Below are 26,889 nucleotides of genomic sequence, written 5' to 3' on the forward strand. Positions count from 1 at the left end.
GATTCTGTGATATTGAGGCCTGTTTTACGCCTCATTGAATTCGTATTGATCAAAAACTGTCAATGTCATTAAAATAATATAACAAAGCTGCAAAATAATGACAAGAGAATAGTAAGATCATGTTTAAAAAGGTTCCTGAGAGTTTAAATATTTAGCTATTCTATATTTTAGTTGACAAAATTATTTGTAGTGGAGATTGTTTCTCATTGTTCGCTCGTTTAGTCACAGTTGAAGTAGGCCTTTGTCAGTCTTTGGGTTGGTCATTTTATTAAACTATTTTATTTATGTTCATTTTTGTCAAATTCAAAGGACTAAAATACGTATTCTAACAGTCTAGGCTACTCGTTGAACGTTGCTATGGTATTTTAATTATTTAGTTGTTGCTCTTGGCCTGTTGCGTCGTGCGTTACTTAGATACCGTCTGCATAGTTGGCGAGCTTCGAACAGAACCGTCTGTGAAGAGAATATCTGAACTCTAGAATTTGGATCATGTAAGTAAAACATACAACGTTTAATACATAACGAGACCTCTGTTATGAAGTTATGTAGCCTACTGAGCATTGTATTGAGTTATTTAATGAGATCTACATTTCATAAACTTAAAACACGAATTTGGCGTCGAATTATTTGTGATTGTTACATCATCGTCCACTGGTGACTATAATCGCAAAAAGTTCAATGCGGGTCTTATGTCATAATACATTTTTACGGACGTTATAAATATACAGATGAATAAACATAAATGCTTTGTATAGATTGTTGTCACCAAATATTACATATGTCTTATACCTACTTGAAAACCCCTATTGTTCTTGTTGCAGTCTTGGCATAATTGATGCTGTGTTGTTTGTATGTCCTGGTGTGTCCTGTTGTGTGAAGATCAATAAAACCTGTCTATCGGTCCATCCAGTCGTCCCTCCGTCTGAAGAGAGTATGGCCACATTCAGCACCAAGCCTGGGCTCAGGTACAGCGTGCCTGACTGGGACGCTGGCAACAGGCAGCTGTCTGACACAGCGGAGCGACGGAGGCAGAGCTCACAGGAGACATGCCAGGAGGCACGGATGTTACGCAACGAGACCACCAGTAAGGTGAGGGCTGTTCGGTCTCTCTACCAAACACAGCAGCAGTCGAACCCTCCGAGTTCACCAGTTCACCGCAGAGAGGGCGACCTGGTGGCTCACTTGGCCAACCACGTACCCTCTCTATGTCTGTGTTTCAGACTATCTGGAATGAGAGTGACAGCTCTCGCAGGCTGACTGAGAGGGTGTGGGGCATCACCCGCTGGAGGGAGACACTGGAGGCCTCGGCCCAGGAACTGGACAGAGAGATGGATGCCCTCACGCTGGTGAACCCAACACTTAAAAATATAAATTGTAGCAGGAATGTTGATACCCTATCTTACCAAGTCTGTGTAGAAATCCTCAGGTCCCACTGCTAATACCTTCACCCTGTAGCAACAGAGAGCACAGCTCATACCCAACATTAATGTGTGCGTGCGCGTGTGTCAGTCGAAGGAGGAGATGGAGAGGGCGCTGGCTGCCACCCTTGTGCCCCTCGAGGTCACCGTGGAGTGCATGGTCCTGAGGGAGGGTCGCCGGGGCAACGAGCTCCTTAGCGACCCCGTGGAGGCTCAGCTGAAGAAGGAGGTGGATGTGATTGAGAGGGCGCAGCACGCGCTGCAGCAGGGAGTCGACACCAGCTTCACTCAGCTGTGGTAGGTGAACGTGAGCAGAGCTACGTGAGCAGAGCTGGGATAGAAACACTTTGAACATAACATCTGCAGTCCACAACCTTTTCTTCTTCTAAGTCTCCTTCAAGAGGCTCGACACCAGGTGACCCATGACCTCCAGAACAAGATGGACGCCCAGGGCATCGACACAACCTGCCTGAAGCTCACCGTGAACTCTCCTGGAATCTCCCTGAAGCCGAACCCCACCCGCATACCCATCAGGTGAGTCTGGAGTTGGGTGAACATTTACTTCATTGGGTTCATTAACCAAGCAACATCTGACCGCAAAGGGTGACTAGCCCTGACGACTGCGTTTCGCAGGGTCTTCTTAAAAAATCTGACCTTCAGTAATTCTAACGTTACCTTAGACCACCTGTGTTTTTTTCTCCACGTGCGGGGCGTCTGGTTGTGACTCATGAAGGAACTGAACGAAGCCTGTCTGTCCCAACTTCCTGTTGCAGTTCCTCTACTCCCCAGCAGTGGGAGCAGTTCAGCCAGCACAACGTGAGCAAAGCCCAGCAGGAGATGCAGGCGTCGCTACAGCTGAGAGAGGAGATGCGACTCAGCAGACTCCAGGTGGGGCGGGGGGACACGGGGACAGGGGGGCAGAGGGGGGGGGGGGGAGTTTGACAGGACGGAAAGGTGTATCTTTTTTTGGTTCAGGTGCAGTTCAGTAGGCGTGTGTTAAGCCCTCTGTGACATTTCTTGGGAAGAAATGAATCAGATGTGGTAGTTTATGGCCTGCGTCAATAAACACTTGTATTCCGTTATTCTCCACTCTTGGAAAGGCTGTGTGACAAAAACGTGAATCCTTTCTCTTGTGTATCTTAGATACAAAATGAGCTGCAATCCCAGCGCATCGCTACAGAGTTCTCCATCCGCAAACGCACACACCAGCTGCAGCAGGCCCACGATGAGCGGAAATGGCAGTTACAAAGCGTGGGTTTAAAAAATCCCTCTTAATCTTCTCCTCCTCCCCCACTCCTCCTCCTCCTCCACTCCTCCTCCCCCACTCCTCCTCCTCCTCCACTCCTCCTCCCCCACTCCTCCTCCTCCTCCACTCCTCCTCCCCCACTCCTCCTCCTCCTCCACTCCTCCTCCTCCACTCCTCCTCCCCCACTCCTCCTCCTCCTCCACTCCTCCTCCCCCACTCCTCCTCCCCCACTCCTCCTCCTCCTCCACTCCTCCTCCCCCACTCCTCCTCCCCCACTCCTCCTCCTCCTCCACTCCTCCTCCCCCACTCCTCCTCCTCCCCCACATCCCTCCTCCCCCACTCCTCCTCCCCCACTCCTCCTCCCCCACTCCTCCTCCTCCTCCACTCCTCCTCCCCCACTCCTCCTCCTCCCCCACTCCTCCTCCCCCACTCCTCCTCCTCCCCCACTCCTCCTCCTCCCCCACTCCTCCTCCTCCACTCCTCCTCCTCCCCCACTCCTCCTCCCCCACTCCTCCTCCCCCACTCCTCCTCCCCATCATTTCATCCTCATCCCGTTGTTCCTTGTCCTCTTTAATTCACCTCTACTAGGTCTGATGTTTTAGATCTCATCTGTTGAGGCTCCTTCTGTTCTTCAGACCCAGGAAGAGATCAGTCAGCTGGAGAGAGACATCCTTGGGTTGGAGGGCGACCTGCAAGCCAAGACGGCACCGTTAAAGTTGGCCCACACCCGACTGGAACACAGAACTGAGAGACCGGGCATGGACCTGTGCAGGGATGAGGTAGCCGGATGTGTGTTTACGCGTGTGTGTGTGTGTGTGTGTGTGGACTGTGTGCCCATGCCATGAGAAGATCCAGCTGCTTTAGAAAAAGTGTAATAAACAAGAATACCTTCTGAATAGCCGGTCAGTTTGACAGCCGATGACTGCTATGTGACTTTATGTTCAGGTTCAGTATGGACTGGTGGAAGAGGTGAAACAGCTGGAAGGGACCATCCAGGCTTTAAAACAGAAGCTTGCTGAAGCACAGTGAGTCATGTCTGAGTGGTCCCTACCCTGGCTTCAAATCTGCAAAACCAAACAGCTTCCAACAACGTCTTTCCCAACGTGTCACAAGGAGTCAGGTTTATCCTTCCCTCCTGTGTGACAGATCCTTCCCTCCTGTGTGACAGATCCTTCCCTCCTGTGTGACAGATCCTTCCCTCCTGTGTGACAGATCCTTCCCTCCTGTGTAACAGATCCTTCCCTCCTGTGTGACAGATCCTTCCCTCCTGTGTGACAGATCCTTCCCTCCTGTGTGACAGATCCTTCCCTCTTGTGTAACAGATCCTTCCTTCCTGTCTCCGCAGACACTCCCTCCAGAACCTGCAGCTCCACGAGGCTCGTATGCAGAAGGATCTGTCTCGGAAGCAGGAGGCCATCTCCCTGGAGCGGAGCAGTCTGGAGACACGTGGACGTCTCAGTTCCATCCTCACCTCCGGCCCCATGGCTGTGGTCCCCCTCACCAACTCCAGTGGGAGACACAACCTGATGGACAGTCTCACATCTTAGCCTGCCTCTCCTTCAGCATTACTTCACTGTAATCTTTGACTTTTTGCGTTTGATTTGTGATTAACTTTTACTTACTAGCAGGCTACCCTTCTACTATTATCATCTGGTGGTGTTTCTCCTTTGTGTTGAGGGTTTAGGAAACTGCTCTGGTGATAGTGTTGGTCAGTTTGTTTTTAGCACGTCTTTCAGTATTATGTAGCTACACAACGTAAAACACTAATCACTGAAGATGAGAGCATGTGATAAACAGTACTATTACTATAAAACTGACACACTGATAAAAACACAGACATATGGTTCCTCCAAGTGATCCTGTTTGGAAACATTCAATTGACGCAGTTTTTCTTTTATTGACCATCAGCATTACTGACCCTGTTTATCCTCCCCTGTTCCTGCTGGTGCTGTTTGATCAGGCCCGGGGATGGTGACGAGGATGTGAACTTTGTCTTGTATCAGGGATATAAATAAAAATATTGTTCTCACAATAACTTCCCCTTCTCTCTCTGTGTCACCTGTTACATGCCGCCGAGTCTCACTTCCCCTTCTCTCTCTGTTGCCGCGGAGACTCGTTTGTGTGAGAAATTCCAAAGCTCTGAAATTCCAAACATCGTAGCGTATCCCAATGTTGTTGTTGAAGGTGGCGGTGAAATAAGTTAAGAAAAACAAACCTACAAACGCACCACCCCGCCAGCACCACCCTATCCTGCAACCTGAGCTGCCACACAGTGACCACAGCCCGCTGCACTTTACGACTTAACTGCCCAGTCGGTCTTCTCTTTTGGAGGAGTCTGGCCGCAGCTTGATGGGAATGAGCTTCCTGAAAAACCCAATCATTCTGAATCATTTCACTAAAGGGCCCAGATGCTACTTGTCTGTTGTCCTCCATTGAGAGGGCAATTAAGGCAGCCTGGTGCCTGCTAGCGCCCTGTTGTTTTGCCTGAACGGGCACCTCAGCTATCTGCCTTACCTGCCACACACCCCTTCCCTGACCACTCAGGCATCGCCCAACTTCCTCCCCCCTTGTCTGACCATAGAGCTGTGACTGCCCACCTGCCCTGTCAGTGCACAGGGAGCACACACAGAAGAGAGGTCCCAGGTTCTGAATCTCATCGCGGCTCATCGTGTTCACCTGGAGAGAAACTGACTATTCTCAAAAAGTTGATGGAGTCTCGACTACAGAAATGCTAGGACAGGACCGCCAGATGGAAAATGAGGACTTACTCCTAACTTTGTTTTGTTTACAGAACGTTTTACTTCAAACGAAGGAACTTACCCCACAAACCCATTTCTTCGAATTCTACGTGGACTCATGACGAGATGATGCCTCCAACTCTGTACTTATCGTGAGCTGAAGCGATGAATTTTTTAGACTTTGAAGACTGCCTTTCTCTGTTTGTGTACTCCTTCACCTTCCTGCTGGGCCTCCCTGCCAACGTGCTGGTGCTCTTTGTCTACGTCCGCAAGGCGCGCAAGCGGGGCGCCACACCCAACGTGGTCTACGCCCTCAACCTGTGCCTGGCCAACCTGGCGCTGGTGGCCTGGCTGCCCGTCCAGGCCCTGCAGACAGCGCTGAAGGACTGGGCGCTGCCAGCGCCCCTGTGTCCTGTCTACAGCTTCTTCCTGTTCGCCTCGCTCTACGGCAGCACCCTCTTCCTGACAGCGGTTGCAGTGGGACGCTATCTCAGCATTGCCTTCCCCATCAGCTATAAGATCTACCGGCGCGCCAGCATTTCCTGCTTGGTCAGCGTGGCCCTGTGGGGGCTGGCGCTCCTCCACTTGGGGCTGAGCCTGGTGGCTGAGGAGGGAGGCTACTTCCTGTCCACGTCGAGCCGCAACGTCTCCATCTGCTACGATAACTTCACGGCGGCGCAGCTGGAGACCCTGCTGCCCCTGCGTCTAGAGATGGCGATGCTTCTCTTCCTGGTTCCCCTGGCCGTGACGGCCTTCTGCACGCTGCGCTGTGTGACCCTGGTGTGGCGGTCCTGCCTGCCCGCCATGGGGAAGAGGAGGGTGCTGGCGGTGGCTCTGTCCACGCTGGCTGTGTTTGTGGTGTGCTACGCACCGTACAACGCCTCTCACGTGGTGGGCTTCGTGCTGCAGGAGAACGTGGGCTGGAGGAGCGAGGCCATGCTCACCAGCTCCTGCAACGTGTTCCTGGAACCGGTGGTCATGCTCATGTTGTCCCCGGCAACCTCACAGGGCTTTCTGAAGAGACTGTGCGGGAGGCAGAGCAGGTTCAGCAGGTCAGAGGGTCACCGCAGGTCCAACGTCCTGACGAAGGGTCCCACAGTGACTGTGCCGTCGATTGGCCTGCCTCACTGACTGACAGACAGACCGCGGGCAACTCCCATTCTGGAATCATGTGAGGATGCTCCATGGGAGACTAGAAAACGTGAGAGAAACCTCAGAAAGAGGAAAGAAGATGAAAATCTGCTGGGCATTAGTGTTGTGCTTTTGATGTGAGGTTAAGAAGACTTCTCTCTCTTTGCTAAGCTGGTGTTTTCATAAGAGGATAACATAAGCTAATGTACAGTTACTGGTGTATGTGTGTGTTTCTTTTGATCGAAATCCATCCAATTCTAGTTAATACTGTTATTATAATTTCTCAGCATTTTCATGATTTAGAAAGAAAGATAACTGATCAAAATGCACTACTTGTCTTTCTTCTGTGGAAACACTGAATTCACAAAGCATTGTGACAGATCCAAAAATGATTAAGTATGTTGACAGACATAAGACAAGCGGATACAGCCTCCTGAATGTAAAGCACGCTATGAGTCAGTGTTCTTAAAAGAGTTTTTGAATGCAAAGTTAGCAACACACTGAATATTTGTCTAGACAAAAACAAAAAAACATTGACGCGACTTGCTGAATATGACAATAAATCGTAATAAGTGCATTCATAAATGTGTGTTTTCATCCATTTGCTACACTGAAGTTAATGTTGCAATTAGAATATTTTCGGTTCGAATTTTTTTAATCTGAATTTCACCATTAGAATTTGAGCAGTCTTAATTGTTCTATTTGAATTTCTGAAGCTTAAATTCTTTAACGTAAAAACAAATTCATTTATTTTAAAGTGGGGAATTCAAAACCAACAAATTCGGTCGTGTTTAAATTTCAATATTAAGTATTCAAATCCTTTTAAAATTCAAAACATGATGTTACTGATTTCCTTCCATATATATTGTTTTAAACTGGGAAGAGTTATGTAACTGATCTGGCTGAATAACACATTTCAAATCAAACGAAAATGATTGTTAAATTTGCGAAACGTATCAAGGCTTAATAAAGCTTTGGAAGTGGCAGGCAGGCACAGGGCCGTCGTTTAGGGGTGAAAGATGGTGACAATTTTAGGGGCCCACAGCCAACAAAAACCCCAGTAGCCTATTATGTAGGCTTCAATTTCTATGACTAAATTATTATGCATAGGCCTAACTAATACTAATACTAATGCATCAAAGTTCAAACAAAGCCACTACATTGAAAAAAAAAAACGTTATATTTTCCGAGCAATAACACCCTTCTTAAAAAAATGGTTTGGTCCATGGTTCGCTCCTCTTTTGAAAATGTGCGCGTAACGTTATTGCTCACGAACTGCAGCAGCCAGCTGGTTATCAATAGAGAACTGACAATGCCAAAACAGAAACATAAATCGGGACGTCAAAAAAGAGAGGAGAGGAAGAAAAGAGAGGCCAGGAGCATCAGAGCCCAGAATATCAGCGATTTCTTTTCGAAGAAAGGTGAGAGTGTTAAGCTAGCTGCACAGGCGCCCTGTGGTTTACGAGAAATAGCATAGCTCGCCTCTTCCAACGTCACGATGTTGGAGTGACTAATGTTAGCTAGCTGGCAGAGCTAGCGCTTTGCCAGCTAGCCGAATGACACTAACGTTTAACGTTACGTGTGGTCAGCGGTGTACAATAATCGCCTGAGAAGGCTGACATTACAAAATTATCCACTAAATATCATCCACAGAAAAGATCAGTAAAGTTATTATTCGCCATGCGTTATAATATGCTGTCAAAAATTCCAGTAGCAGTAAGACACAATTTTCCATTCTTACATGTGTTTACTAAAACTAAACTGCTATGGTAGCCTGTTAACATGAGTCTTGTTAATGTTCAGAAGGGGCTAATCTTACAGCTTGCCGTCCTCATACAATAATAAAGTGAAGCAGTTTCTCTAGAGCTATGGCTTTGATAAGCCAATTTAGATTTTTTAGATGTTAATGCCAAGACTAAGTATGTTAGTTCTTCATCAGTTGTTCCATAAAACATAACCATAAATGTGTACAAAAGCAATATGAAATTAAATAATTAAACCTTTATGTGCTGCTACTCCAGAATCAGCTGTAGCCTCCTCTGACCCCGCCCCCAGCACTCCAAAGATGCTGATGATGGTGAGTGAGTGAGGTAGACACTTGTTGGCTGTTTTGACTTATTAGTGAACTGCTGTACCATTGGAAATTACTTACACATTAGTCTCAGCTCTTTCGATTCTGTAATGAATGGGAAAATGTAGATTTAATTATAAGTCTACTTAAGTCACTGACTGTCCTTGCTGTTTACAGAGCCAGGGTAATACCCAGTCTTTGTTGAGTGATTGATTAAAAAAAATAACGAATTGGGTGCATTGCGTCAGGCACTGTCAAGAACACAGAGAAACAGAAAAATAAAGAAAATATTATAATACAAAAATTCTAAGAAAAAAAGTGGTGTAAAATTGATCTTTGGCGATGAAAAGTCGGGGGCCCACACCAATATTCTTTCAGGGGGCCCAGAATTCCTAGCAACGGCCCTGGGCAGGCGTGACAAATACCAAACGCTTGAAGCATTAATAGTTATCGCCCCAATATAGATAACCATCTGTCCAAGTTCTCATGGCTTGTTGCCTGTTAGTCACGTCATGGTTACTGTCCTTGGTTATTAGGAGAACAACAAACAGTGCTATAACATGACAATAATAAACAGAATGTGATTGCCTCCCATCCAATCCAAGTCAGTCATGCCCTGCTAGTCACTGTTGGATCCTTTCAAACAATGTGTGTGACTTCAGCTCTATGATAAAAAAAAAAAAAACTGTGTAACCACGTCATTTTTAAGATGTATATTTGTGGGGAATTGTTCATACTTTATGAGAGATATTTTAGTTGCGGTGAGAGAGAGAGAGAGAGAGAGAGAGAGAGAGAGAGAGAGAGAGAGAGAGAGAGAGAGAGAGAGAGAGAGGGCATGTAACAAAGGGCCCAGGCCGGATTCAAACAGTATCAGGATTTTTGTATTCCAGCTAAATCCTTGTCGATCAGCGCTTGCAACTCCCTTTTCACCGTTCTCCTCACACACACGAAGGGTTGCTGAGAAACGTTGTTTGGACAGTTCATGGGATAAGAATAGGTTGTGAATCAGAAGCTCATTCAATTTCCGCAGCTCAGGGCAGGACATGAGTACCTGCTGCAAGCTGAGGGGGAGTGGTTGGATGAGATTGGATGTTGAATATCCATCTGATGCTCAATTCTGTCACAGCAGTTCAGGTCCCAGAGGAGTAACGTTGTCATGGGGTATCTGGTCTCGAAAACTTCCTGAGGTAAGATCTTCGGTCAAGGAACTTATGAGCTGGATACATACCTACATTTCTAACTTGTCTTCAAAAGTAGATTTGAAATACCGTGGCAAAAAAACGTAATAAAAACGTCCTTGACTTTCTTTTTTATGTTGGCTTTTTGTATCTACTTTGAGGCTTTTGTCTAGTACTGTCGCGCTCTGTTATTCTCACACATGTAATGGCTCTCAACCAATCACATTCTCCCTCCAGGTTTTCTAAGAGACTTCTTGTGTGAGTGTGTGACTAATGTAAGGATCACCATGATCAGTCACCTGTTGCTGTGTGTGTACATCATCACCTTCCTGATGGGAGTACCTGCCAACATATTAGCCTTCTGCACTTTTTGTCGCAAAGTTCGCCACAAACCAACACCCATCGACATCCTGCTCCTCAACCTCACCATTTCTGACCTCATCTTCCTCACAATCCTGCCCTTCAAGATGAAGGAAGCCATTGATGGCATGTCATGGAAGCTAGACTACATCTTATGTCCAGTCTCTGGATTTTTTTTCTATTCCACCATCTACAACAGCACTCTCTTCCTGACCGCAGTTAGTGTGGAACGCTACCTGGGGGTGGCGTTTCCCCTCAGGTACTCCCTGTGTCGCCGGCCGCGCTACGCTGTGGTCGCCAGCCTCTTGTTCTGGCTGGTCTCCTTCATGAACCTCAGCATCGTGTACATCGTGGCCACGTTCCTGGAAGAAGAGGGCACGGTCAGCAACGGCACCACCCAGGTGCGCTCCTTCCCTCCCGAAACGTGTTACCTGAACTTTACCTCGAAGCAGCTGAACATCCTGCTTCCTGTCCGCCTCGAGCTCTTCCTGGTGCTCTTCTGTGTGCCGTTCCTCATCTGCTGTTTCTGCTACGTCAACTTCATCCGCATCCTGTCCCGCCTGCCCAGCATTGGCCGGCGCCGGCGCCTCCGGGCCATCGGCCTGGCGCTGGGAACCCTCCTGATGTTCACCGTGTCGTTCGGGCCCTACAACGTGTCCCACGTGGTGGGGTTCGTCCGCATGGACAGCGAGAACTGGAGGGACATAGCTTTGCTCACCAGCACCCTCAACGCATGCTTGGACCCCATCATCTTCTACTTCTCGTCCGCGGCTGTCAGGAGCATGCTCAGTCACGGCCTCAGGAACTGCATAGCCAAACTGCACATCCTGAAGTGTGGAGGCGATCTGCCCCCCTGTGTCTGACAAATACAAAGAGACTTGACAGTGTTGTGGGGTTGTTGACCGCATAACAAGTGTGTGGAGATCGTGTGTAATGTCTTTTATATAATTTGGCCCAGGCACACAGCCAGATTACAATAGAACAGTGTTTCACAGAGCTTAAAACCAGAAAATGTGTGTTCCAAGGGGATGCTGAAGGTGAGTCTCATATTCAGTTAATTTTGAGGAAAATAAGTGAATGACAGGATGTGCAAACAGGGAGAGATGACACTGTCAGTGTAACGTTGTACTGTTCAAGGAACGGTAAACAAATGTATTGAGAAAGGAGATAAGGATCGTTTGCCATCTATTTAGTAATAATGAGCTCCCCAGCCTGTATCCACATACATGGAGTCATGCAGGTGTCGTCCTGATAAGCAGAGATAAGTCCGCTTCATGTTGTCCCTGGTACACTTACCCAGACGCTCTGCTTATTGGTTTGGCAGTATAGTTTAGCACCTTTTATATTAGTTTACACTAGCTTTAACAGGAAGACTTCTATAGAAAATCAACGGGGGTTTATAATGAATCATTCAAGCTATTGTAGAAACATTGCAGTTTATTGTACAATCAGAACTTATCATGCAAGTGGTTAGAATTCCATGCTGGGGTTGCTTTCTGTGGGAAAAAAAGATAACCTTTACTCGTTCTAAAAGTCTCAATCACCGCTCTTATGTGCTATATACACTGGATCCCAAACCCGCATGAATATTTGAGATTCTCTAAAACCTGTTGAGATATTTGTTGTAAAAAGTTAATCTACATAGGCTAGTGTATTCAATCAGTGATTTATGACCATAAGATGGCCATCATGATTTAATGCCCAATCAACTTATTTAACGCACTGTAACAGATATACAGGTGCCTCTTTATGTGTCGAGGGATACACAAAACCATAAAGAACTCAGAAAGGGGGAAAATAAAACATACAATTAATTCGGGAACCACTGCTACTGAACTCTTCCAAAGACCTGAGCTAGACTAATTCCTACAAACGCTAAACAGTCTGCAAGTACCACCTGGGACTAGGCAAATTACCAGGCTCTGTAATCACAGACATTAAACCCTAATGGACAGAAAGGCCTGATAATCATCATTCTCTTTATCTCAATTTCCAATGAAGCAGCCTTAGAGAGAGACACATGGATGAAGGTACCTGATTTTTCAATGTTAGTCATTTCTAAGAGAAGGAAAAAAGATGGCACAGCAGATATCAGCCCTATATTTGCACTATGAGCAACTGCAACTGTCGTTTTTTTCTGTATACACTAATAAATTAAATCAACAAAAAAGGAATTCTTTCATTTCAGACAGTAGTTATCACTCACAACAAACGCAGGAGAAAGCAAAAGGAAATCTGCTGTAGGATAACAGAATTATAACAAGACAATTTTGTTTTAATGCAAAGTATCTTAGTCCATAATGTGAACTAAAACAGGATTTGAATTGTAGGTTTTCCTTTGAACCGAGGTGACAAACTCAGTCAGCTGCAGAGAATGAGCTTGTTTTCCCGGTTTAGAAGAGAAGGAGGGTCATGTTGGTTGAAGGTGGAGGCTTCAACGTTCCTCTCCATGTCCTCTGTGTGTGTGTGCGCGCACTTGCATGTGTGTGTCTGTGTTTATTTTGGATGACGCAATTCTACATGTACAGCAATGTTTGTTTTTTTTAGTAAAAGTTTCTTTCCAGTGCCCTAGTAACAATATAAGGTTGTGTGAGTGTGAGCCAAAGATTGCGTGTCCAGGTTCACTGAGCCGTGGCGTCGCCGTTGATCTCGATGCCGTGCTGTTGTAGCTGCGCTCGAAGCAGGGCGTTGTCGTTCTTCAGCTCCTCAATCTGCAACAGCACAAAAAACAAACTTATAAACATATACATGGCACACTGCAAAAACATTCGAGTGTGATCATCTTGTTTATAGATTGTAATTGGACTAGTCAGGTGTGTGCGTGTGTACCTGTTGCCTGAGCAGATCGTTGTCCATCTGGACCCTCTCCACCTCTTTAAAGCTCTCCTGCAGACGCTGGTTGTTCTGTCTCAGCTCCCGGATGTAGTCACACGCCTTCGACAGGATCCCTCCTTTACTCTGGAGGGCACACCATTTCACCACGATTACTCAGCATGTGTTAAACTAAAGCCTTTCTGTTTCAAATTAGCACCAGTGAGGTGATGCAGTGATGATATGAGAGGTGATACAGTGATGATATAGTGATGATATTAGAGGTGATGCAGTGATAATATGAGAGGTGATACAGTGATGATATGAGAGGTGATAGTGATGATATGAGAGGTGATGCAGTGATGATATGAGAGGTGATCCAACATTAGAGGCAGTGAGATGATGCAGTGATGATATGAGAGGTGATCCAACATTAGAGGCAGTGAGATGAGCGGTTGAGGCGTGAGTCTTCGGGGAGGTGAGGTGTCACATGAGTAAAGCTGTGCAGATCAGACTCACCGCTCCCGTCTTAGTGCTGTCGATGTTACAGTCTGGGATGATCTTTGATAGAGTGACAATCCAGTTGTTGATTTTGTCTCTTCTCCGCCTCTCAACTGCAAATACAAAAGGAAAAATGTTGTTGCAAGCAACCATGGTAAGGGTTAGGGGGTAGCCCTGACCCTTACCATAGCCCTGCGTATGGCAGGCATGGTAACATGGTAAGGGTAAAGGTGAAATCGGGCACAGAAACAAATGAGCATTAGAATTAGCATCAAATCTAATTAGCATAGCTAATTAGCATTAGCCTTGCTGGCGCCAGGAAATCCCGCCACCAGGAAATCCCGTTACCAGGAAATCCCGTCACGAGAAAATCCCGTCACCAGGAAATCCCGTCACCTTCGTTGTGCTGCGCTCGTCTCCTCTCATCCCGGGGAGCTCTCGGCCCGTCCATCTTCCTGCAGAGGGACAACAGAGGCAGGCCTGGTCTCACTTTGACTGATTCAGCTTTCGTCAAGTTCTTACCAAAACAACACAAGCACATCATCACCACAGTGCCGTTATAGTTGGTGTCGATGGATAGTGTCACCACGCTAACAGCTACAGAGGAGCAACAGATGTTGTGTCCCAGAACAGAGCCACCTCTTCAGTACTACCACAATGCAGGGGCACTAGCTTCCTATCCATAATCACCACCAACGCCGTCAGACCACCACACACGTCATCCAAGCAGGCTAACACACAGGGGAGAGACAGGGATCCGAGGGGGTGTGAAAGTGTGTCCTCACCAGTTTGAACTGCCATGTTGCAGCATCTCGCTCTCACCAAGGTCTCTGGGGATGGCAGGTAAGGGGGACAAATTTTGTTTCTCATGTTTGGATTCTTTTTACTGTAGCTTTTGTCCATGAGATACATGTAATCATAAAACCAATCATGCCAAAATAGGAGGGGGGGAATACAGAGGTGAAGACTTGACTATTTCCCAGGGGGTGGCGAGAGAGGGGGGGGGGGGTCAAAGAAAACTGGTACAACAGATATTGTGTTGTGGGAAATCCCATCAGCTGGAGTGTGTGAGGGACAGTTGTACTCACGCGGTGTAGGTGTGTGTGCGAGGGGCGATGGTCCGCGGCGTACCGGCCTGTAACACGTCGGGAGGGCTCATCATCACGTAGAACTGGCCTGGGAGCAGACATGAGAGGAGCCGGGTTAAACTTGAAAGGTTCTTCCTGCCTGGTCTCCCTGGTGGTGTTATGGGAGAGGAGACCCTGTAGGTGGGCCAGTGGGGCTTGTTGTGCATGTGACGGTGGAATCTGGAGACTGGAGGGTTATGGAAGGGGGGGAAATATTCTCCTCACTGGGGACTGCTTCCACTGATTAGAGAGGAAGGTTTACTAACGAAGCCTCATTAAAAGCGGTTGTTTTTCTTTTTCTAAAAGATGTTGCTCAGTAAATATTGCATGAATTTGATAACTTATCGCATAAATGGTTTACCTTTTACAGGGCTTACAGTTTTGTATATAACAAACCTAATGTTATTGGATGTTACTCTTTCATCCCAGTGCTTCACAGTGTCTCCTATCAGATGGTGTTGAGCTCATTACTGTTCCTGCAGCCTTCCATCTGCTGCGTTCAGTGGTGTCCCCCTGCGGATGGGCTTTAGGGGCTTGTATTTAAGGAAAAGCCACTGTCACTACTTCCTGTTTGGCTTCCTTCTGACGTCGTAGACGAACGAAACGTATACGTGCCGTACCTCCAGCCTGAGTTAGTGTGGGGTCAGAAGTCGCCTGGACTGAAACGGCTGTTCCGTCGCTGACCGTGGCGGCAGGGAAGTAGGCGAAGCGTGTTTCCCCCCCAACGCCGTCCCCGGCTGGGCTGCCCCCGTTACTGAAGGGGTTCTGGATGACAGCCTGGCAAGACACATGGACACAGACAGGTTCAGAGAGAGCAGAGTTAGGAGACTAAGACACACACACAGAGACTGACTGACTGACAGAGACACACACAGACCCTCACCTGAGCCACAGCTTGCTGGGTTCCAGCAAACGCAGCGGTGGACACGACGCTGACGGCTCCGCTCCCGTCAGCAGCCTCGAGCTGGTCATCTGTGACCTGGACCACCCGGTAGGTCACCTGGAGCAGGGGCGAAGGAGCACTCACAACACTGCTGCTGGCTCTTCAACTAGCAATACTGCTCTCAAATATATATATATTTTTGTTAAATGCATTATATATTTTTCAGAATAAAAAAGAAGCGCTGCTATAATTGGGGGGGGGGGGGGGTCAACAGCAGTTGTGCAGACCTGAGTCAGACTGCATGGTGACAGAGTTCCTACCTGCCCTCCACTAGCATCTGTACGAAACTGGTACTGGACATTGTGGTCTGCAAAAGCTGCGGCCTGCTGTACGCTTGCGATGGTTACTGCTGTGTGCTCCTCCGCACCTACTGACTCTGCGGGAGGACACGTGCACGTTAGGAGGAAAACATCTAGACGCATACACAAATATTCCTTTTTCTATTTGATTTGAGGTGAACGGGTGAACTCCAAGCACAGACCTTCTTGTAAGTGGACAACCTCCTCCGTTTCCTGTTTCTCGTGACTGGAAGAAAAATGAAGTAATTAGAGACGTAAGTTTGGAGCATAACCCACTTTGAATACAAGCCAGTTTTGAATAGAGCGCTTTTCATGATTTCACAACGCCGCCTGGCGGTGAGTTGTCGATACAGCAGGACAGTTGACAGCAGGCGCTGCAGATCAGTTGTAATGTGTACAATATTAGCACAGCATCTTTGTTGTGAGCTATTAAAAAGACATGTTCAAATTGTCCAGACTTGGCTAAGACAATAGACTTCTCGGTTCCAGTTAAAATGCGATCATATCTATGCCTATGACGGTTAGTCTTAACCAAAACACTGCTAAATAGCTTCAAGTACATATACTTATCAATATTTATATCTCTCCGGACCATCATTTACACTGCTCAAACTCTTGACAGTTAAGGTGAATCCACTTATCCCGCTAGCTGTTAATGTATCCAGTGTGCCTGTGACCGAGAGGTCAGTGATCAGGACACAAACAAATGTTGCACAGTAACAATCAGGTCCAGTAGGCTATTCCAAGGAATTATCTCTTTCAATATCAACAACAATAACCTAATATATAATGCGTGTCTTCCATGTAGACGCATGGGGTTGCCTAAAAGTTCTCTCTGCATAACACAACTGACAATACAATTCGCGGTTACACGTAATGACAGCCAACCAGCAGTTTGTACAAAATACCTTTAAGTAACGTTTAAAACATGATTTGCACCACGAACATAGTCTAATGTAGCTACATACAAACTTCAAGACGCACCAAACAACGTGTTGTCTACTCCATATAATTAAAACAACATAATATTAGGGAAAACATAACTTATTTGATATCGGCAAAATGCGTTGCAAAAGAAAATGGTGACTTGGGGCAAGGCCGGGGAAGCCATTGCGAGCGGTGAGCTTATGTGTCGTTCTTACCTCGTAGAGCTGTCCAAACTCTGTTCAAGCATATCCATGAAGGTTACAGTTTAAAATGTGATATTCAGCGACACTGATATACGGAGATGGAAGTACTGATCACGGGGACAAACACACGGGTCATGTGAGAAAGACAGTCCAGGACACGTGAGGTACAGACCGGGCAAGGAGTTAAAATGGAGACCGCGGCAGGACTGGGGGTTGTGCTGTTTGTCTGCTCGAGACTCCGACGATGTTCACTGTATCGCTTCGCTTTTCTTCTGGAAGAATGTGACGCGCGCCTTCTGGACGTCTCGGCTAGTGGCCTTGCGTAAATCGTGTTTTAATATGTTGTTTTTTTGCGACGAAATGTGACTTTCTAATTTTCCTACGACCTTTTTTTTTTTTTGGCTTTCACGGTTGTTCTCTAGATCTCCTTTCCTATCACATAGCAGTTGCCGTTGTATCCATCCGCTGGAACGGTTCCTACTTTCCTTCGAAATTGTAGTTTGAGATAATAGTAAGATATGGAATGGAGTCTCGTTTTACGCCTGTAAACAAAATATAAAATAGCCTATAAGAAATCGTTTTTTTCATGTTTTCGTCAACTGGCAATACTCGTCTTAAATATAGCCTGCATTTAATCTATGGATTAATTCTATATAGATAGCTAACTGAAATGTAATTGGCCTCAATTACACTATGATGATGTATGTATGTATGAGGCCTGCGAAGCAATACCGAATCAATTGATTTAATAATCAAAAGAATGGAACCCGAAGGCAGTGATTGAGCTACCATATAATTTCCTGTCCGTAACATTTGTTTCCTATGTCTTTTGCCCAGGTGACCGTAGAGATCCAACCCGGGTTTTCATAGAAACCACATGACACGGTGAAATCCCGTGCCATTGAAAATGATATTAGGACTCCTACCGCTGAAAATATTTTAAATTAAATCACTTTAATGTTTTGACTGGTGTGACCCTGACCCCATGGTAGGCATATATAGGCTATTGTCGTGTAGTAAGCTTAAAGTACATACAACTGACTCGCTTCTGCAATAATGTAGGCCTCGTCGCGGTCACATATGGCTACTAAATGATGATTCATCCGTGGTCACATTATTGTGATAGAATCACGAAAACGAACGACTTTCGCAAGTCAAATGGCAATTTCTCCATGTTTAACCCTCGTGCTGCCTTCGGGTCACATGACCCAAAGGTTCATAACGAACCATCGTTGTGTTTACCCAATTTTACCCAATACAAAAACAAATAAAAATAATTTTCTTTTAACCTTCGCAATGTGGGGCGTCTGAGACAGCCCAACGGTTAAAAGAAAATGCTTCTCTTTGTTTTTGTATGCGGTAAAGTTGTCGCAATACGACGGTGGGTCACAATGACTGATGGGTCAGAACGACCCGAAGATAACACAAGGGTTAACGCCGTCAAATAATTTCAAGTTTACAGGTGTCGTAAACTAACAACCCGCTAGATGGCAGAGCCAAGAGATTCAGCACTCAACACAATAGGAATAGAAGATGTAGGGCCACATTCTGTGGAAAGGCTGTACATTTTGTACAACAACTGTTGAACGACTACGCAAATTTAGATGACTATTGGATTTATCTACACTGATACATTTTAATTAAAATCTAAATGCTTTATATTTGTGGTTCAAGTTTGCAGGAATGTCATTAATGTGGTAGCCTACAGACTGGTTGAATAATAATAAATAAATAAAAACATCAATTCGGTTGGTTTTTCATTCGAGAAAAGGGTTACATGTATATATTGCCACATTTTACATTTACATTTAGTCATTTAGCAGACGCTCTTATCCAGAGCGACATACAGTAAGTACAGGGACATTCCCCCCGAGGCAAGTAGGGTGAAGTGCCTTGGCCAAGGACACAACGTCAGTTGGCATGACCGGGAATCGAACTGGCAACCTTCGGATTACTAGCCCGACTCCCTCACCACTCAGCCAACTGACTCCCCTAAACACTTAAAACCTACCATGAGACACTCGTTTTGTCCAATAAACATTTATATTCATCCGGCCGTTTGAAACATCCGACACAAGAGCACGGTCATTGTAGACTTTTATTTTGAAGTTCTTAACACGGAACTATTTATACTGGGTCACAGAATCATAACATTGGAAAGTGTTCTTGCACTATTTCAAATCAGAAATGTACAGTTGCTGATTAATTTGTTTAGTAGTTTATGACTTGGGAGTGCAACCAATGCTCTAACTAAACTAAACACCTAACATTTGGTAGGTATCGCTGTGCCACTGGTTTAATACCCACTTCGTGGAGTTTGGTTTTTAAACTAACAAAACAATGTTTTGACCTTGTGCTATGGCCTAATTGACACCGTGAAGTAGCCTACAGGTCACATATTACTCAGTAAGTCCACTGTGTTTTTAGCCTAAGCCAATATGTGTTTTTCAGTGAAAAGGGACGTCAAAGATGGTACTTAATGCAGCCAACAACTTGAATTTAGTTTGAATCTATCATGCGATTTAAGATGAACCAGGGGCTGTAAAAATAAACTTCGGGAACACCTTGCCTCGTTCTGACCTGGGACAGACATATTTTTCTGCTTGCTTAACTCATCCACAACTCAAAAGTATTATTATGATTTTTAGGACTGTTTTTGGTATCAGACTACATCGGCAGGACAATTGTCTCTTATAGTGTTAAAGACGGAGACGGGAAGTATTGATAAATAACAACTACACGTACAGTGTGATGTGTTTATTTTCAGGTGTTTGATGTCTAACGGATGCTGACTGTTCGAGCTCTGTTTGGGATTGGCTTCCTTGTGACTTCACGGGCAACCTTAGTCCATAGCCAAAAGGGAACATGTCCACTGGCCAGTGTAAATAACAACTCTAAGAAGGAGTGCTTCAGTCGACGATCATCAACAATGGCCCAATCGATCAAATACCTTGGGTAAGGGCTTCTTAATGGCTTCTTAATGGCTTCTCTCTCTCTCTCTCTCTCTCTCTCTCTCTCTCTCTCTCTCTCTCTCTCTCTCTCTGTGTACATATTAAAAATCTACTTGTGTATCTACATCACTAGGCAAGAGGAGGCTCAGCGTATTGACGAGGAGCTCTTTAGTGAGTACGGGTTCAGTGTCGACCAGCTGATGGAGCTGGCTGGTCTCAGCTGCGCCACAGCTGTCACCAGGGTAAGACCAAGAGTTCCCCTCAGGACTGTCTGTCACGGAATTATCTGTACACCAGAGTCCTCACTCTTCTCTCTCCTCTCTCAAGGCCTACCCCACCAGCTCCCTGGTCAAAGCCCGGCCCTCGCTGCTGGTGATCTGTGGCCCAGGTAACAACGGAGGAGATGGCTTGGTGTGTGCCAGGCATCTTAAGCTCTTTGTGAGTGTCTTTCCCATGTTCAGCACTGCATTAGAAATCTTCCGTGGTTTGGTGTTTGGTATGGAGGGGCTTACTGGCCTGTGTGTGGCTACAGGGGTATGAGCCCACCATACTGTACCCCAAGAGGCCCAGCAAGCCCCTGTTCCAGGGCCTGTCCCGACAGTGTGAGAAGATGGATATCCCTTTCCTGACCGAGATGCCTGAGGTAAAATATAAAAAAAACACAGTAAACTCTCAGAGTAAATTCTCACAGTAAACTGCAGACCAGTTCATCATTGTTTGTTTTCTTGGTCTGCTTGGGTATAACATATCTTGATTTGCATGAGCATAGACAAAGTGAATATCTATAGTGGACGGCATAATGTCAACATCAGTACTGTGGGCGGTGTGCAGGGTTTATGCTAACAGACTCATTTTGTTCGACAGGCAAAGATGGTAGACGAGGCCTACAATCTGGTGGTAGACGCCATCTTCGGTTTCAGCTTCCAGGGTGCCGTCAGGGAGCCGTTCGCTTCCATCCTGGATGTCCTGAAGAAGACCACAGTGCCTGTGGCCAGCATCGACATCCCCTCAGGTCAGTGAGCCTCCACATCCCCTCAGGTCAGAGAGTCTCGACATCCCCTCAGGCCAGAGAGTCTCGACATCCCCTCAGGTCAGAGAGTCTCGACATCCCCTCAGGCCAGAGAGTCTCGACATCCCCTCAGGTCAGAGAGCCTCGACATCCCCTCAGGTCAGAGAGCATCGGCTCCCATCCCTGTTTGTGTTCACTCTGACACAACAAACCGTTCAGTCAAGTCTGTTTTCAACCTCAAGCAGAAAACTCAATGTTTAGCGTCTACGCACGTAAACTGTTTCCAAATACTCCGTCTGCAGTCATGGACACATGGTCTCCCTCATGTCTGTCTAGGTTGGGACGTGGAGAAGGGAAACACAGGTGGACTCCATCCAGACATGCTCATCTCCCTCACTGCACCCAAGAAATCTGCCATGTTCTTCCAGGGACGGTACCACTACCTGGGGGGCAGGTTTGTGCCTCAGTCCCTGGAGAGAAAGTACCAGCTGAACCTACCTCAGTACCCTGACACAGACTGTGTTTACAAACTGCAGTAGGGCTGGCTATAATGAGACAAGCCACGGGGGGTTGATTGGGAAAAATGGTACCTGTAATTAACTTGTTTGGAAGCATGATTGAAGATGGAAAGAACAGTTTGTTCGTGCAGGAAAGGTTTGAGTGTCGATGTGTGTGGCTAATGAGCCAACATTTCCACCCAGAATGAAATAACGTATTAAATTATATCAAACAATGTACTGTTGAAATGAATACAATAAAAAGGTCACATTTAAACACAAATATTATTGGTATCATCATAATAATAATAATATTTCTCTCAGAAAATAATTCCAATTGTTTTTATTTCACAGAATATACATCGTACATTTTAAGATTTGAATTCTCGTTGAATTGACGTCTAGCAAGACCAATTAAACTGGAAATACAGTCCAAGAGTGCATCACATTCAGTTAAAAATGACCTTCAATTCATACTGTTTTGTGCAATGTGTTAGTCATTTATACAACACATGGAAATGGATTATGCAATGGATTCAATGTGATAAAGCATTCATTGATAACCAGTCATATCCCCTATATATGCAGTACTAATAAATGTAGCATAGTTAGATACATATAATTTCAACATCAAAAACATATTCAGCCATAATGATTTGTCATCTGAATACAGTGTGCTACATGCCTTTATGTGTAGGACTGCACATGCTGGTACCATGCTCTCATTCTAGCGTGTCAGTCACAAGAGGGTTTATATACAGGAGGATGAGGGGAGGTATATGGTCCAGGATGCGTGTGTTTGAAGGGGCGGTGGGGGAGGTCCATTTACGGATCCAGTTGAGCCCTGGAAACACAGTGACACGTAAGGCCCACTGGCCGGAGGCTCTCACAGACATGACGTATACATCTGTACATCAGTTTGGTCTTATATATAATAGTTGCTTATGAAAATAATCAGACCCTTTATTACTTTATACACCTTTTGTTGTGTTAAAGACTAAATTAAAATGTTGACACCACGCCTGCAGGCTCTGGAGACATACCTGGGTTATTCTGCAACTTGGACCCCTGCACAGTTATCTTTACCCTCCGAGGCTATAGCTAGATATTCAGCATTTCTGGAAGAGAAGAGGGAGAGAGAGGCTTGTCATCGTGCACCTAATCCAAACCAGGCTGAGATAAAGACAAACACGGCCGTAAAAGAACATAAAATGTAGATTAAAAGGGGGGATATCAATTAGAACGCAAATCTCTGTATAACAAAGTGTAACTGAAACAATTACCATAGAAGAAAAGCAGGAAATGACACACAAGGAAATGATCAGTGTGGAAAAACGTAGTCTCGAGAGATTTCACAAGGAGAAGGAGAAACAGAGCCTGTCACAGAGCACAGGGCCGCTGAGACAAGAGACTAAAGATAGGACAGACAGAGTGACTGGACGAGGGGGAAACAGAGAATGAGGAACACAAGGCTGCACTAACGCGCTCTCTCGTAACGCTTCTTCCCCCGCAGCAGAGATCTTCCTGTAGCAGTAGATCATCTCAATGAGGAGCCAAACCTGCAGGCCGATGATGGACACGTACATCATCACCTCCGACACGATGGAGGCCGTGCCTCTGGTGGCTGCAGGAGGAGGGGGAGGGGAGGAGGGGGATCAGAGCACTCAACAAGAGACTTCCAGGAAGCACTCAACCATTTACCCCACTCCTCTCTACTCACTCCGGAAATGAGCCAACACATGTCGCTGCATTTTATAACCCCAAATGCTCTTACATCTTGATTAATTTTTGAGAGGGCAGTTTTCATGTTTTATTGGACAGTTTTTAAGTGAAGTGTGACAGACACACAGCAAAGGGCCCAGGATGGATTAGAGGCCAAGATGCTGTGTTGTGGGCAGCATGGGATGCACACTAACCTGCTGATGGATTAGAGGCCAAGATGCTGTGTTGTGGGCAGCATGGGATGCCACCCACTAAGCTGCTGAGCTACCGGGGGAGCCGCACCTACATATTTTGCACCTGTACATCTTAAACCTGGCAGGAGGGATGATGTGACTGGGGTTACCACACCTTTGGCCACCACGGTGAGGTGGATGACCTTGGTGATCTGGGTCTGGTATTCGTAGGCGGGGTAGGTGAGGATCCGGTTGATGAAGCAACGGTAGGTTCCTGAATCGTTGAAGGTGACGTTGAAAAGGTAGATGGACGCATCCTGAATGTCCGTGCTCTTTTTGCTGCCGTTCCAGTCCAGCCGGTCCTCAAAGCGCTCGTCAATAATGGTGGGGCCCTCCTCATTGTAGTCGTATATCTGGAAGAACAATGACATGAGGTCTAGAGTCATTTTCAAAAATGATGAATTATTCAAAAATGAAAAGTCAAATTAGGTTCTTAGTTAGTGCCATCCTGAGGACAGATCTTTCCTTGAGAAAGGCAGTGTGGCGTTGGAAGTGTGCTTGTGCAGGGTAAACTAAGTCACACTAGCCAGATGGTTGTAGGCAAACCGACTCTAGCCTTTTCAAACGAGCACTGCTTCACTCAGCAGAAAGTGGTCTGCTGCGGCGGTCTGTATTATGTAAGCGTGTCGACAGTCAAATGATCTTGGCAGGTATTTGCCGTTATTGTTGGTACTTTCAGATACTCACATGAGCAAAGTCATACTCTCCTTTGGCCTTGAAATACCACTCGATTGTGGCCGAGCCCTCCACCTCGCTCCTCATCTTGCAGGAGATGCACCCCAGCTTGAACCCTCTTCCTGCGACCGCCTCTGTGTCCGAGTCCACTTCTGCACACGCTGCATGGCTCAGGGACACTGCTCACGACAGGGAGAGAGACAGTCATCACACGCTGCATGGCTCAGGGACACTGCTCACGACAGGGAGAGAGACAGTCATCACACGCTGCATGGCTAAGGGACACTGCTCACGACAGGGAGAGAGACAGTCATCACACGCTGCATGGCTCAGGGACACTGCTCACGACAGGGAGAGAGACAGTCATCACACGCTGCATGGCTCAGGGACACTGCTCACGACAGGGAGAGAGACAGTCATCACACGCTGCATGGCTCAGGGACACTGCTCACGACAGGGAGAGAGACAGTCATCACACGCTGCATGGCTCAGGGACACTGCTCACGACAGGGAGAGAGACAGTCATCACACGCTGCATGGCTCAGGGACACTGCTCACGACAGGGAGAGAGACAGTCATCACACGCTGCATGGCTCAGGGACACTGCTCACGACAGGGAGAGAGACAGTCATCACACGCTGCATGGCTCAGGGACACTGCTCACGACAGGGAGAGAGACAGTCATCACACGCTGCATGGCTCAGGGACACTGCTCACGACAGGGAGAGAGACAGTCATCACACGCTGCATGGCTCAGGGACACTGCTCACGACAGGGAGAGAGACAGTCATCACACGCTGCATGGCTCAGGGACACTGCTCACGACAGGGAGAGAGACAGTCATCACACGCTGCATGGCTCAGGGACACTGCTCACGACAGGGAGAGAGACAGTCATCACACGCTGCTTGCTCAGGAACACTGCTCACGACAGGGAGAGAGACAGTCATCACACGCTGCTTGCTCAGGGACACTGCTCACGACAGGGAGAGAGACAGTCATCACGTATAGGTTAGTGAACGTGGAGATGCACATGTTTGGTAGCCAATGTTACACTGTTGTCAAAAGCAAAAGATGAGTCGTAGTGAAGATAGTGACGATAGTAAACATTTCCACTCATGAGGTCCACTCACCAAGAAGAGCTCCAAGCATGGAGAGGAGAAGTACTTGGGCAGCAAACATGTCTTTTGCTAACAACAGGCCTCTGAGCTTCGGAGGGTACAAGTCAACAAGTCTACTGGACTACTGGACTGTAAAATGTCCCTCAGGGGCGTCGCCCATAAAGATGATTTGGAAATATAGGATAAGGAGTCTTTGTTCTCCAGATGACAACAGGATGTAGGGTTTGAATTATAAATGTCAAATATTTCCAATAAAATTCTGAAGAACGATTTGAACCGAAAAGACAAATTCAAGTGTTCATGTGTGTTTTTTTCTTTTAGTAAGAATTTTTACATGAAATATGTAGCCTACTTAAATTCTTGTCTGCTTCTTAAGTTAATGATGGATGTAGAAATTCCCAATTCAGACATGTACTAGAAAATGGTCTAGTAACTGTTGACAAATATATATGATATAGAATTTATTGTAACCACCACAAGTGCTTCAGATCTTTGGCTCCGTTCAGTATAATGTCGAAGACAGTTCTTTAAAATGTAGCGACAATCAACTGATTGTTGTTGTATTTGGACAGGCCTTTGAGTCACTTAACGCGTTTCTGTCATTCTAACGGTCGGATTTACATGACCAAAAAGGAACACCTTGATTTTGAAAAATCTAGTGATTTTGTAACTCACAGTGTTTACAAACCTATGTTATAATGTTTGATCTATTTCCCGAGATACTAATATCTAATGACCAGAAATCAGGACACACTAAAAGCAGTTCCGGTTTGGCTTTGATCTCGTTAATAACGCAACTATCAAATTCCATCCAGGATGCACCAGATTAGCGCACAGGGAACGTGGATTTTCTGTGCTTTTAAATGCGTTTATATAAGTGTCAACTGCAGGCCTAAGTGTTTCCCTTGCTTGAATTTGACGTACCGTTGTTAATCACATGCTATTGCATTAATCAGTTTGTGTCACGAAATAATACAAGACCTATATGAAATAGGATTGATTACAATAACCCCGTTTTGTTACTGAGCGCTGCAAATGGTAGGTTTTCGCTCGATAACGCAGCCTGGTCATAATCGAACTGCATTGTCATGTATTCCCAATAAAAGAAGGTCCTGACGTCGCCTTTTCCCAAAAAGTCCAGATATTTCCCGGTCTGTCATGAATCCTTTCTTCGGAATAAAATATCCTCTTATCCGTCGAGCAGATTATTCCTTTAAATATTCACCTAATAACTCCAAATGTGCAGAATACGTCTCCACCGGAATGGCATTGTGAATAATTACCACACAGAGTAGAGCCTACTTTACAGTGCGACCACAAATATGAAAGTAAGGTGTCCACAAAACAAATTATTTCTCTCGTTTGATCGACAACGACGAGTGAAACTCGATCATTGCATCCTGCGCGCATCTGTAGCCTAGCCTACGACGATGCTGCAGATGCACTGCGGTAAAATGCCTGCGAGTAAGCGAAGTGCGCTTGCTGGACACCCTTGCCAATATGCCTAATTTACTCTTGTATTGAGCAACATTTTCGTGATTTCGATAGCCCAGGACAAACCTATATCAGTATTCCATTAGATGTAGTCTATGACATTTTAATTTTCAACAATCACACGGTTATTAGAAACCAGATACAGACAAGCGATAATAAATACCCTAGCTGTAGATGGAAGTAATGCACCCCATTATCTAAACTAAACTGGCAGGTAGGCTAAGTGATTGGCCTG

The 26,889-nt window shown here is 46.1% G+C and overlaps 6 protein-coding genes across 10 annotated transcripts; 4 read left to right on the forward strand and 2 right to left on the reverse strand.

The window, feature by feature from the left end:
* The first annotated feature begins 24 nt into the window (after positions 1-24).
* On the forward strand, positions 25-4,697 carry LOC134040870 (tektin-2-like). The gene is made up of 10 exons (XM_062487022.1): positions 25-491; positions 929-1,089; positions 1,221-1,346; positions 1,510-1,715; positions 1,809-1,952; positions 2,192-2,306; positions 2,562-2,669; positions 3,300-3,443; positions 3,610-3,689; positions 4,010-4,697. Exons 2-10 carry the CDS (start codon positions 934-936, stop codon positions 4,209-4,211), a joined length of 1,281 nt encoding a protein of 426 aa, XP_062343006.1. The 5' UTR covers positions 25-491; positions 929-933; the 3' UTR covers positions 4,212-4,697.
* Positions 4,698-5,567: 870 nt separating this feature from the next.
* Positions 5,568-6,533, forward strand: si:dkey-211g8.9 (free fatty acid receptor 2). Its single transcript, XM_062446102.1, has one exon. The coding sequence runs from the start codon at positions 5,568-5,570 to the stop codon at positions 6,531-6,533; it is 966 nt and encodes a 321-aa protein (XP_062302086.1).
* Positions 6,534-10,025: 3,492 nt separating this feature from the next.
* Positions 10,026-11,913, forward strand: LOC134041015 (free fatty acid receptor 2-like). The gene has a single exon (XM_062487248.1). It carries the CDS (start codon positions 10,070-10,072, stop codon positions 11,003-11,005), a length of 936 nt encoding a protein of 311 aa, XP_062343232.1. The 5' UTR covers positions 10,026-10,069; the 3' UTR covers positions 11,006-11,913.
* Positions 11,914-12,301: 388 nt separating this feature from the next.
* Positions 12,302-17,408, reverse strand: usf2 (upstream transcription factor 2, c-fos interacting). 2 transcript variants are annotated; one of them, XM_062487246.1, is made up of 11 exons: positions 16,966-17,408; positions 16,006-16,049; positions 15,785-15,900; positions 15,465-15,581; positions 15,202-15,358; positions 14,543-14,630; positions 14,240-14,284; positions 13,851-13,909; positions 13,473-13,567; positions 12,972-13,100; positions 12,302-12,853 (listed from the first exon to the last, which is right to left on the reverse strand). In XM_062487246.1, the coding sequence occupies exons 1-11, from the start codon at positions 17,001-17,003 to the stop codon at positions 12,764-12,766; spliced, it is 978 nt and encodes a 325-aa protein (XP_062343230.1). In that variant the 5' UTR covers positions 17,004-17,408; the 3' UTR covers positions 12,302-12,763. The 2 variants fall into 2 exon arrangements, with proteins under 2 accessions (XP_062343230.1, XP_062343231.1); XM_062487247.1 differs by lacking the exon at positions 14,240-14,284.
* On the forward strand, positions 15,984-21,646 carry naxe (NAD(P)HX epimerase). Of its 4 annotated transcripts, none has more exons than XM_062487252.1 (7): positions 15,984-16,077; positions 19,721-19,908; positions 20,038-20,146; positions 20,232-20,342; positions 20,437-20,547; positions 20,769-20,916; positions 21,250-21,646. In XM_062487252.1, the coding sequence occupies exons 2-7, from the start codon at positions 19,739-19,741 to the stop codon at positions 21,450-21,452; spliced, it is 852 nt and encodes a 283-aa protein (XP_062343236.1). In that variant the 5' UTR covers positions 15,984-16,077; positions 19,721-19,738; the 3' UTR covers positions 21,453-21,646. The 4 variants fall into 4 exon arrangements, with proteins under 4 accessions (XP_062343236.1, XP_062343234.1, XP_062343233.1 ...); XM_062487250.1 differs by lacking the exon at positions 15,984-16,077 and adding an exon at positions 19,062-19,226 and having other exon boundaries at positions 19,701-19,908; XM_062487249.1 differs by lacking the exon at positions 15,984-16,077 and adding an exon at positions 19,065-19,226.
* Positions 21,647-21,737: 91 nt separating this feature from the next.
* LOC134041018 (sodium channel subunit beta-1-like) lies at positions 21,738-26,664 on the reverse strand. The gene is made up of 6 exons (XM_062487253.1): positions 25,173-26,664; positions 24,053-24,219; positions 23,481-23,718; positions 22,893-23,034; positions 22,454-22,528; positions 21,738-22,254 (listed from the first exon to the last, which is right to left on the reverse strand). Exons 1-5 carry the CDS (start codon positions 25,219-25,221, stop codon positions 22,459-22,461), a joined length of 666 nt encoding a protein of 221 aa, XP_062343237.1. The 5' UTR covers positions 25,222-26,664; the 3' UTR covers positions 21,738-22,254; positions 22,454-22,458.
* Positions 26,665-26,889: the final 225 nt, after the last annotated feature.

The sequence above is a fragment of the Osmerus eperlanus genome, chromosome 20, assembly GCF_963692335.1.
Source record: "Osmerus eperlanus chromosome 20, fOsmEpe2.1, whole genome shotgun sequence".
Taxonomy (NCBI): domain Eukaryota; kingdom Metazoa; phylum Chordata; class Actinopteri; order Osmeriformes; family Osmeridae; genus Osmerus; species Osmerus eperlanus.

Excerpts from the sequence above, each read along its gene's own strand:
- LOC134040870 (XM_062487022.1), top strand. The coding sequence starts at position 934 with ATGGCCACATTCAGCACCAAGCCTGGGCTCAGGTACAGCGTGCCTGAC. Across the intron at positions 2,307-2,561 it reads TGCGACTCAGCAGACTCCAG|ATACAAAATGAGCTGCAATC; the intron begins GTGGGGCGGGGG and ends TGTGTATCTTAG. Across the intron at positions 2,670-3,299 it reads GGAAATGGCAGTTACAAAGC|ACCCAGGAAGAGATCAGTCA; the intron begins GTGGGTTTAAAA and ends TCTGTTCTTCAG.
- si:dkey-211g8.9 (XM_062446102.1), top strand. The coding sequence starts at position 5,568 with ATGAATTTTTTAGACTTTGAAGACTGCCTTTCTCTGTTTGTGTACTCC.
- LOC134041015 (XM_062487248.1), top strand. The coding sequence starts at position 10,070 with ATGATCAGTCACCTGTTGCTGTGTGTGTACATCATCACCTTCCTGATG.
- usf2 (XM_062487246.1), bottom strand. The coding sequence starts at position 17,003 with ATGGATATGCTTGAACAGAGTTTGGACAGCTCTACGAG. Across the intron at positions 15,359-15,464 it reads CCCAGCAAGCTGTGGCTCAG|GCTGTCATCCAGAACCCCTT; the intron begins GTGAGGGTCTGT and ends GTGTCTTGCCAG. Across the intron at positions 13,101-13,472 it reads ACAGCACTAAGACGGGAGCG|AGTAAAGGAGGGATCCTGTC; the intron begins GTGAGTCTGATC and ends TGTGCCCTCCAG.
- naxe (XM_062487252.1), top strand. The coding sequence starts at position 19,739 with ATGCTGACTGTTCGAGCTCTGTTTGGGATTGGCTTCCTTGTGACTTCA. Across the intron at positions 20,147-20,231 it reads GCGCCACAGCTGTCACCAGG|GCCTACCCCACCAGCTCCCT; the intron begins GTAAGACCAAGA and ends TCCTCTCTCAAG. Across the intron at positions 20,917-21,249 it reads CAGCATCGACATCCCCTCAG|GTTGGGACGTGGAGAAGGGA; the intron begins GTCAGTGAGCCT and ends ATGTCTGTCTAG.
- LOC134041018 (XM_062487253.1), bottom strand. The coding sequence starts at position 25,221 with ATGTTTGCTGCCCAAGTACTTCTCCTCTCCATGCTTGGAGCTCTTCTT. Across the intron at positions 24,220-25,172 it reads CATGCTTGGAGCTCTTCTTG|TGTCCCTGAGCCATGCAGCG; the intron begins GTGAGTGGACCT and ends TGTCGTGAGCAG. Across the intron at positions 23,719-24,052 it reads GAGAGTATGACTTTGCTCAT|ATATACGACTACAATGAGGA; the intron begins GTGAGTATCTGA and ends TTGTTCTTCCAG.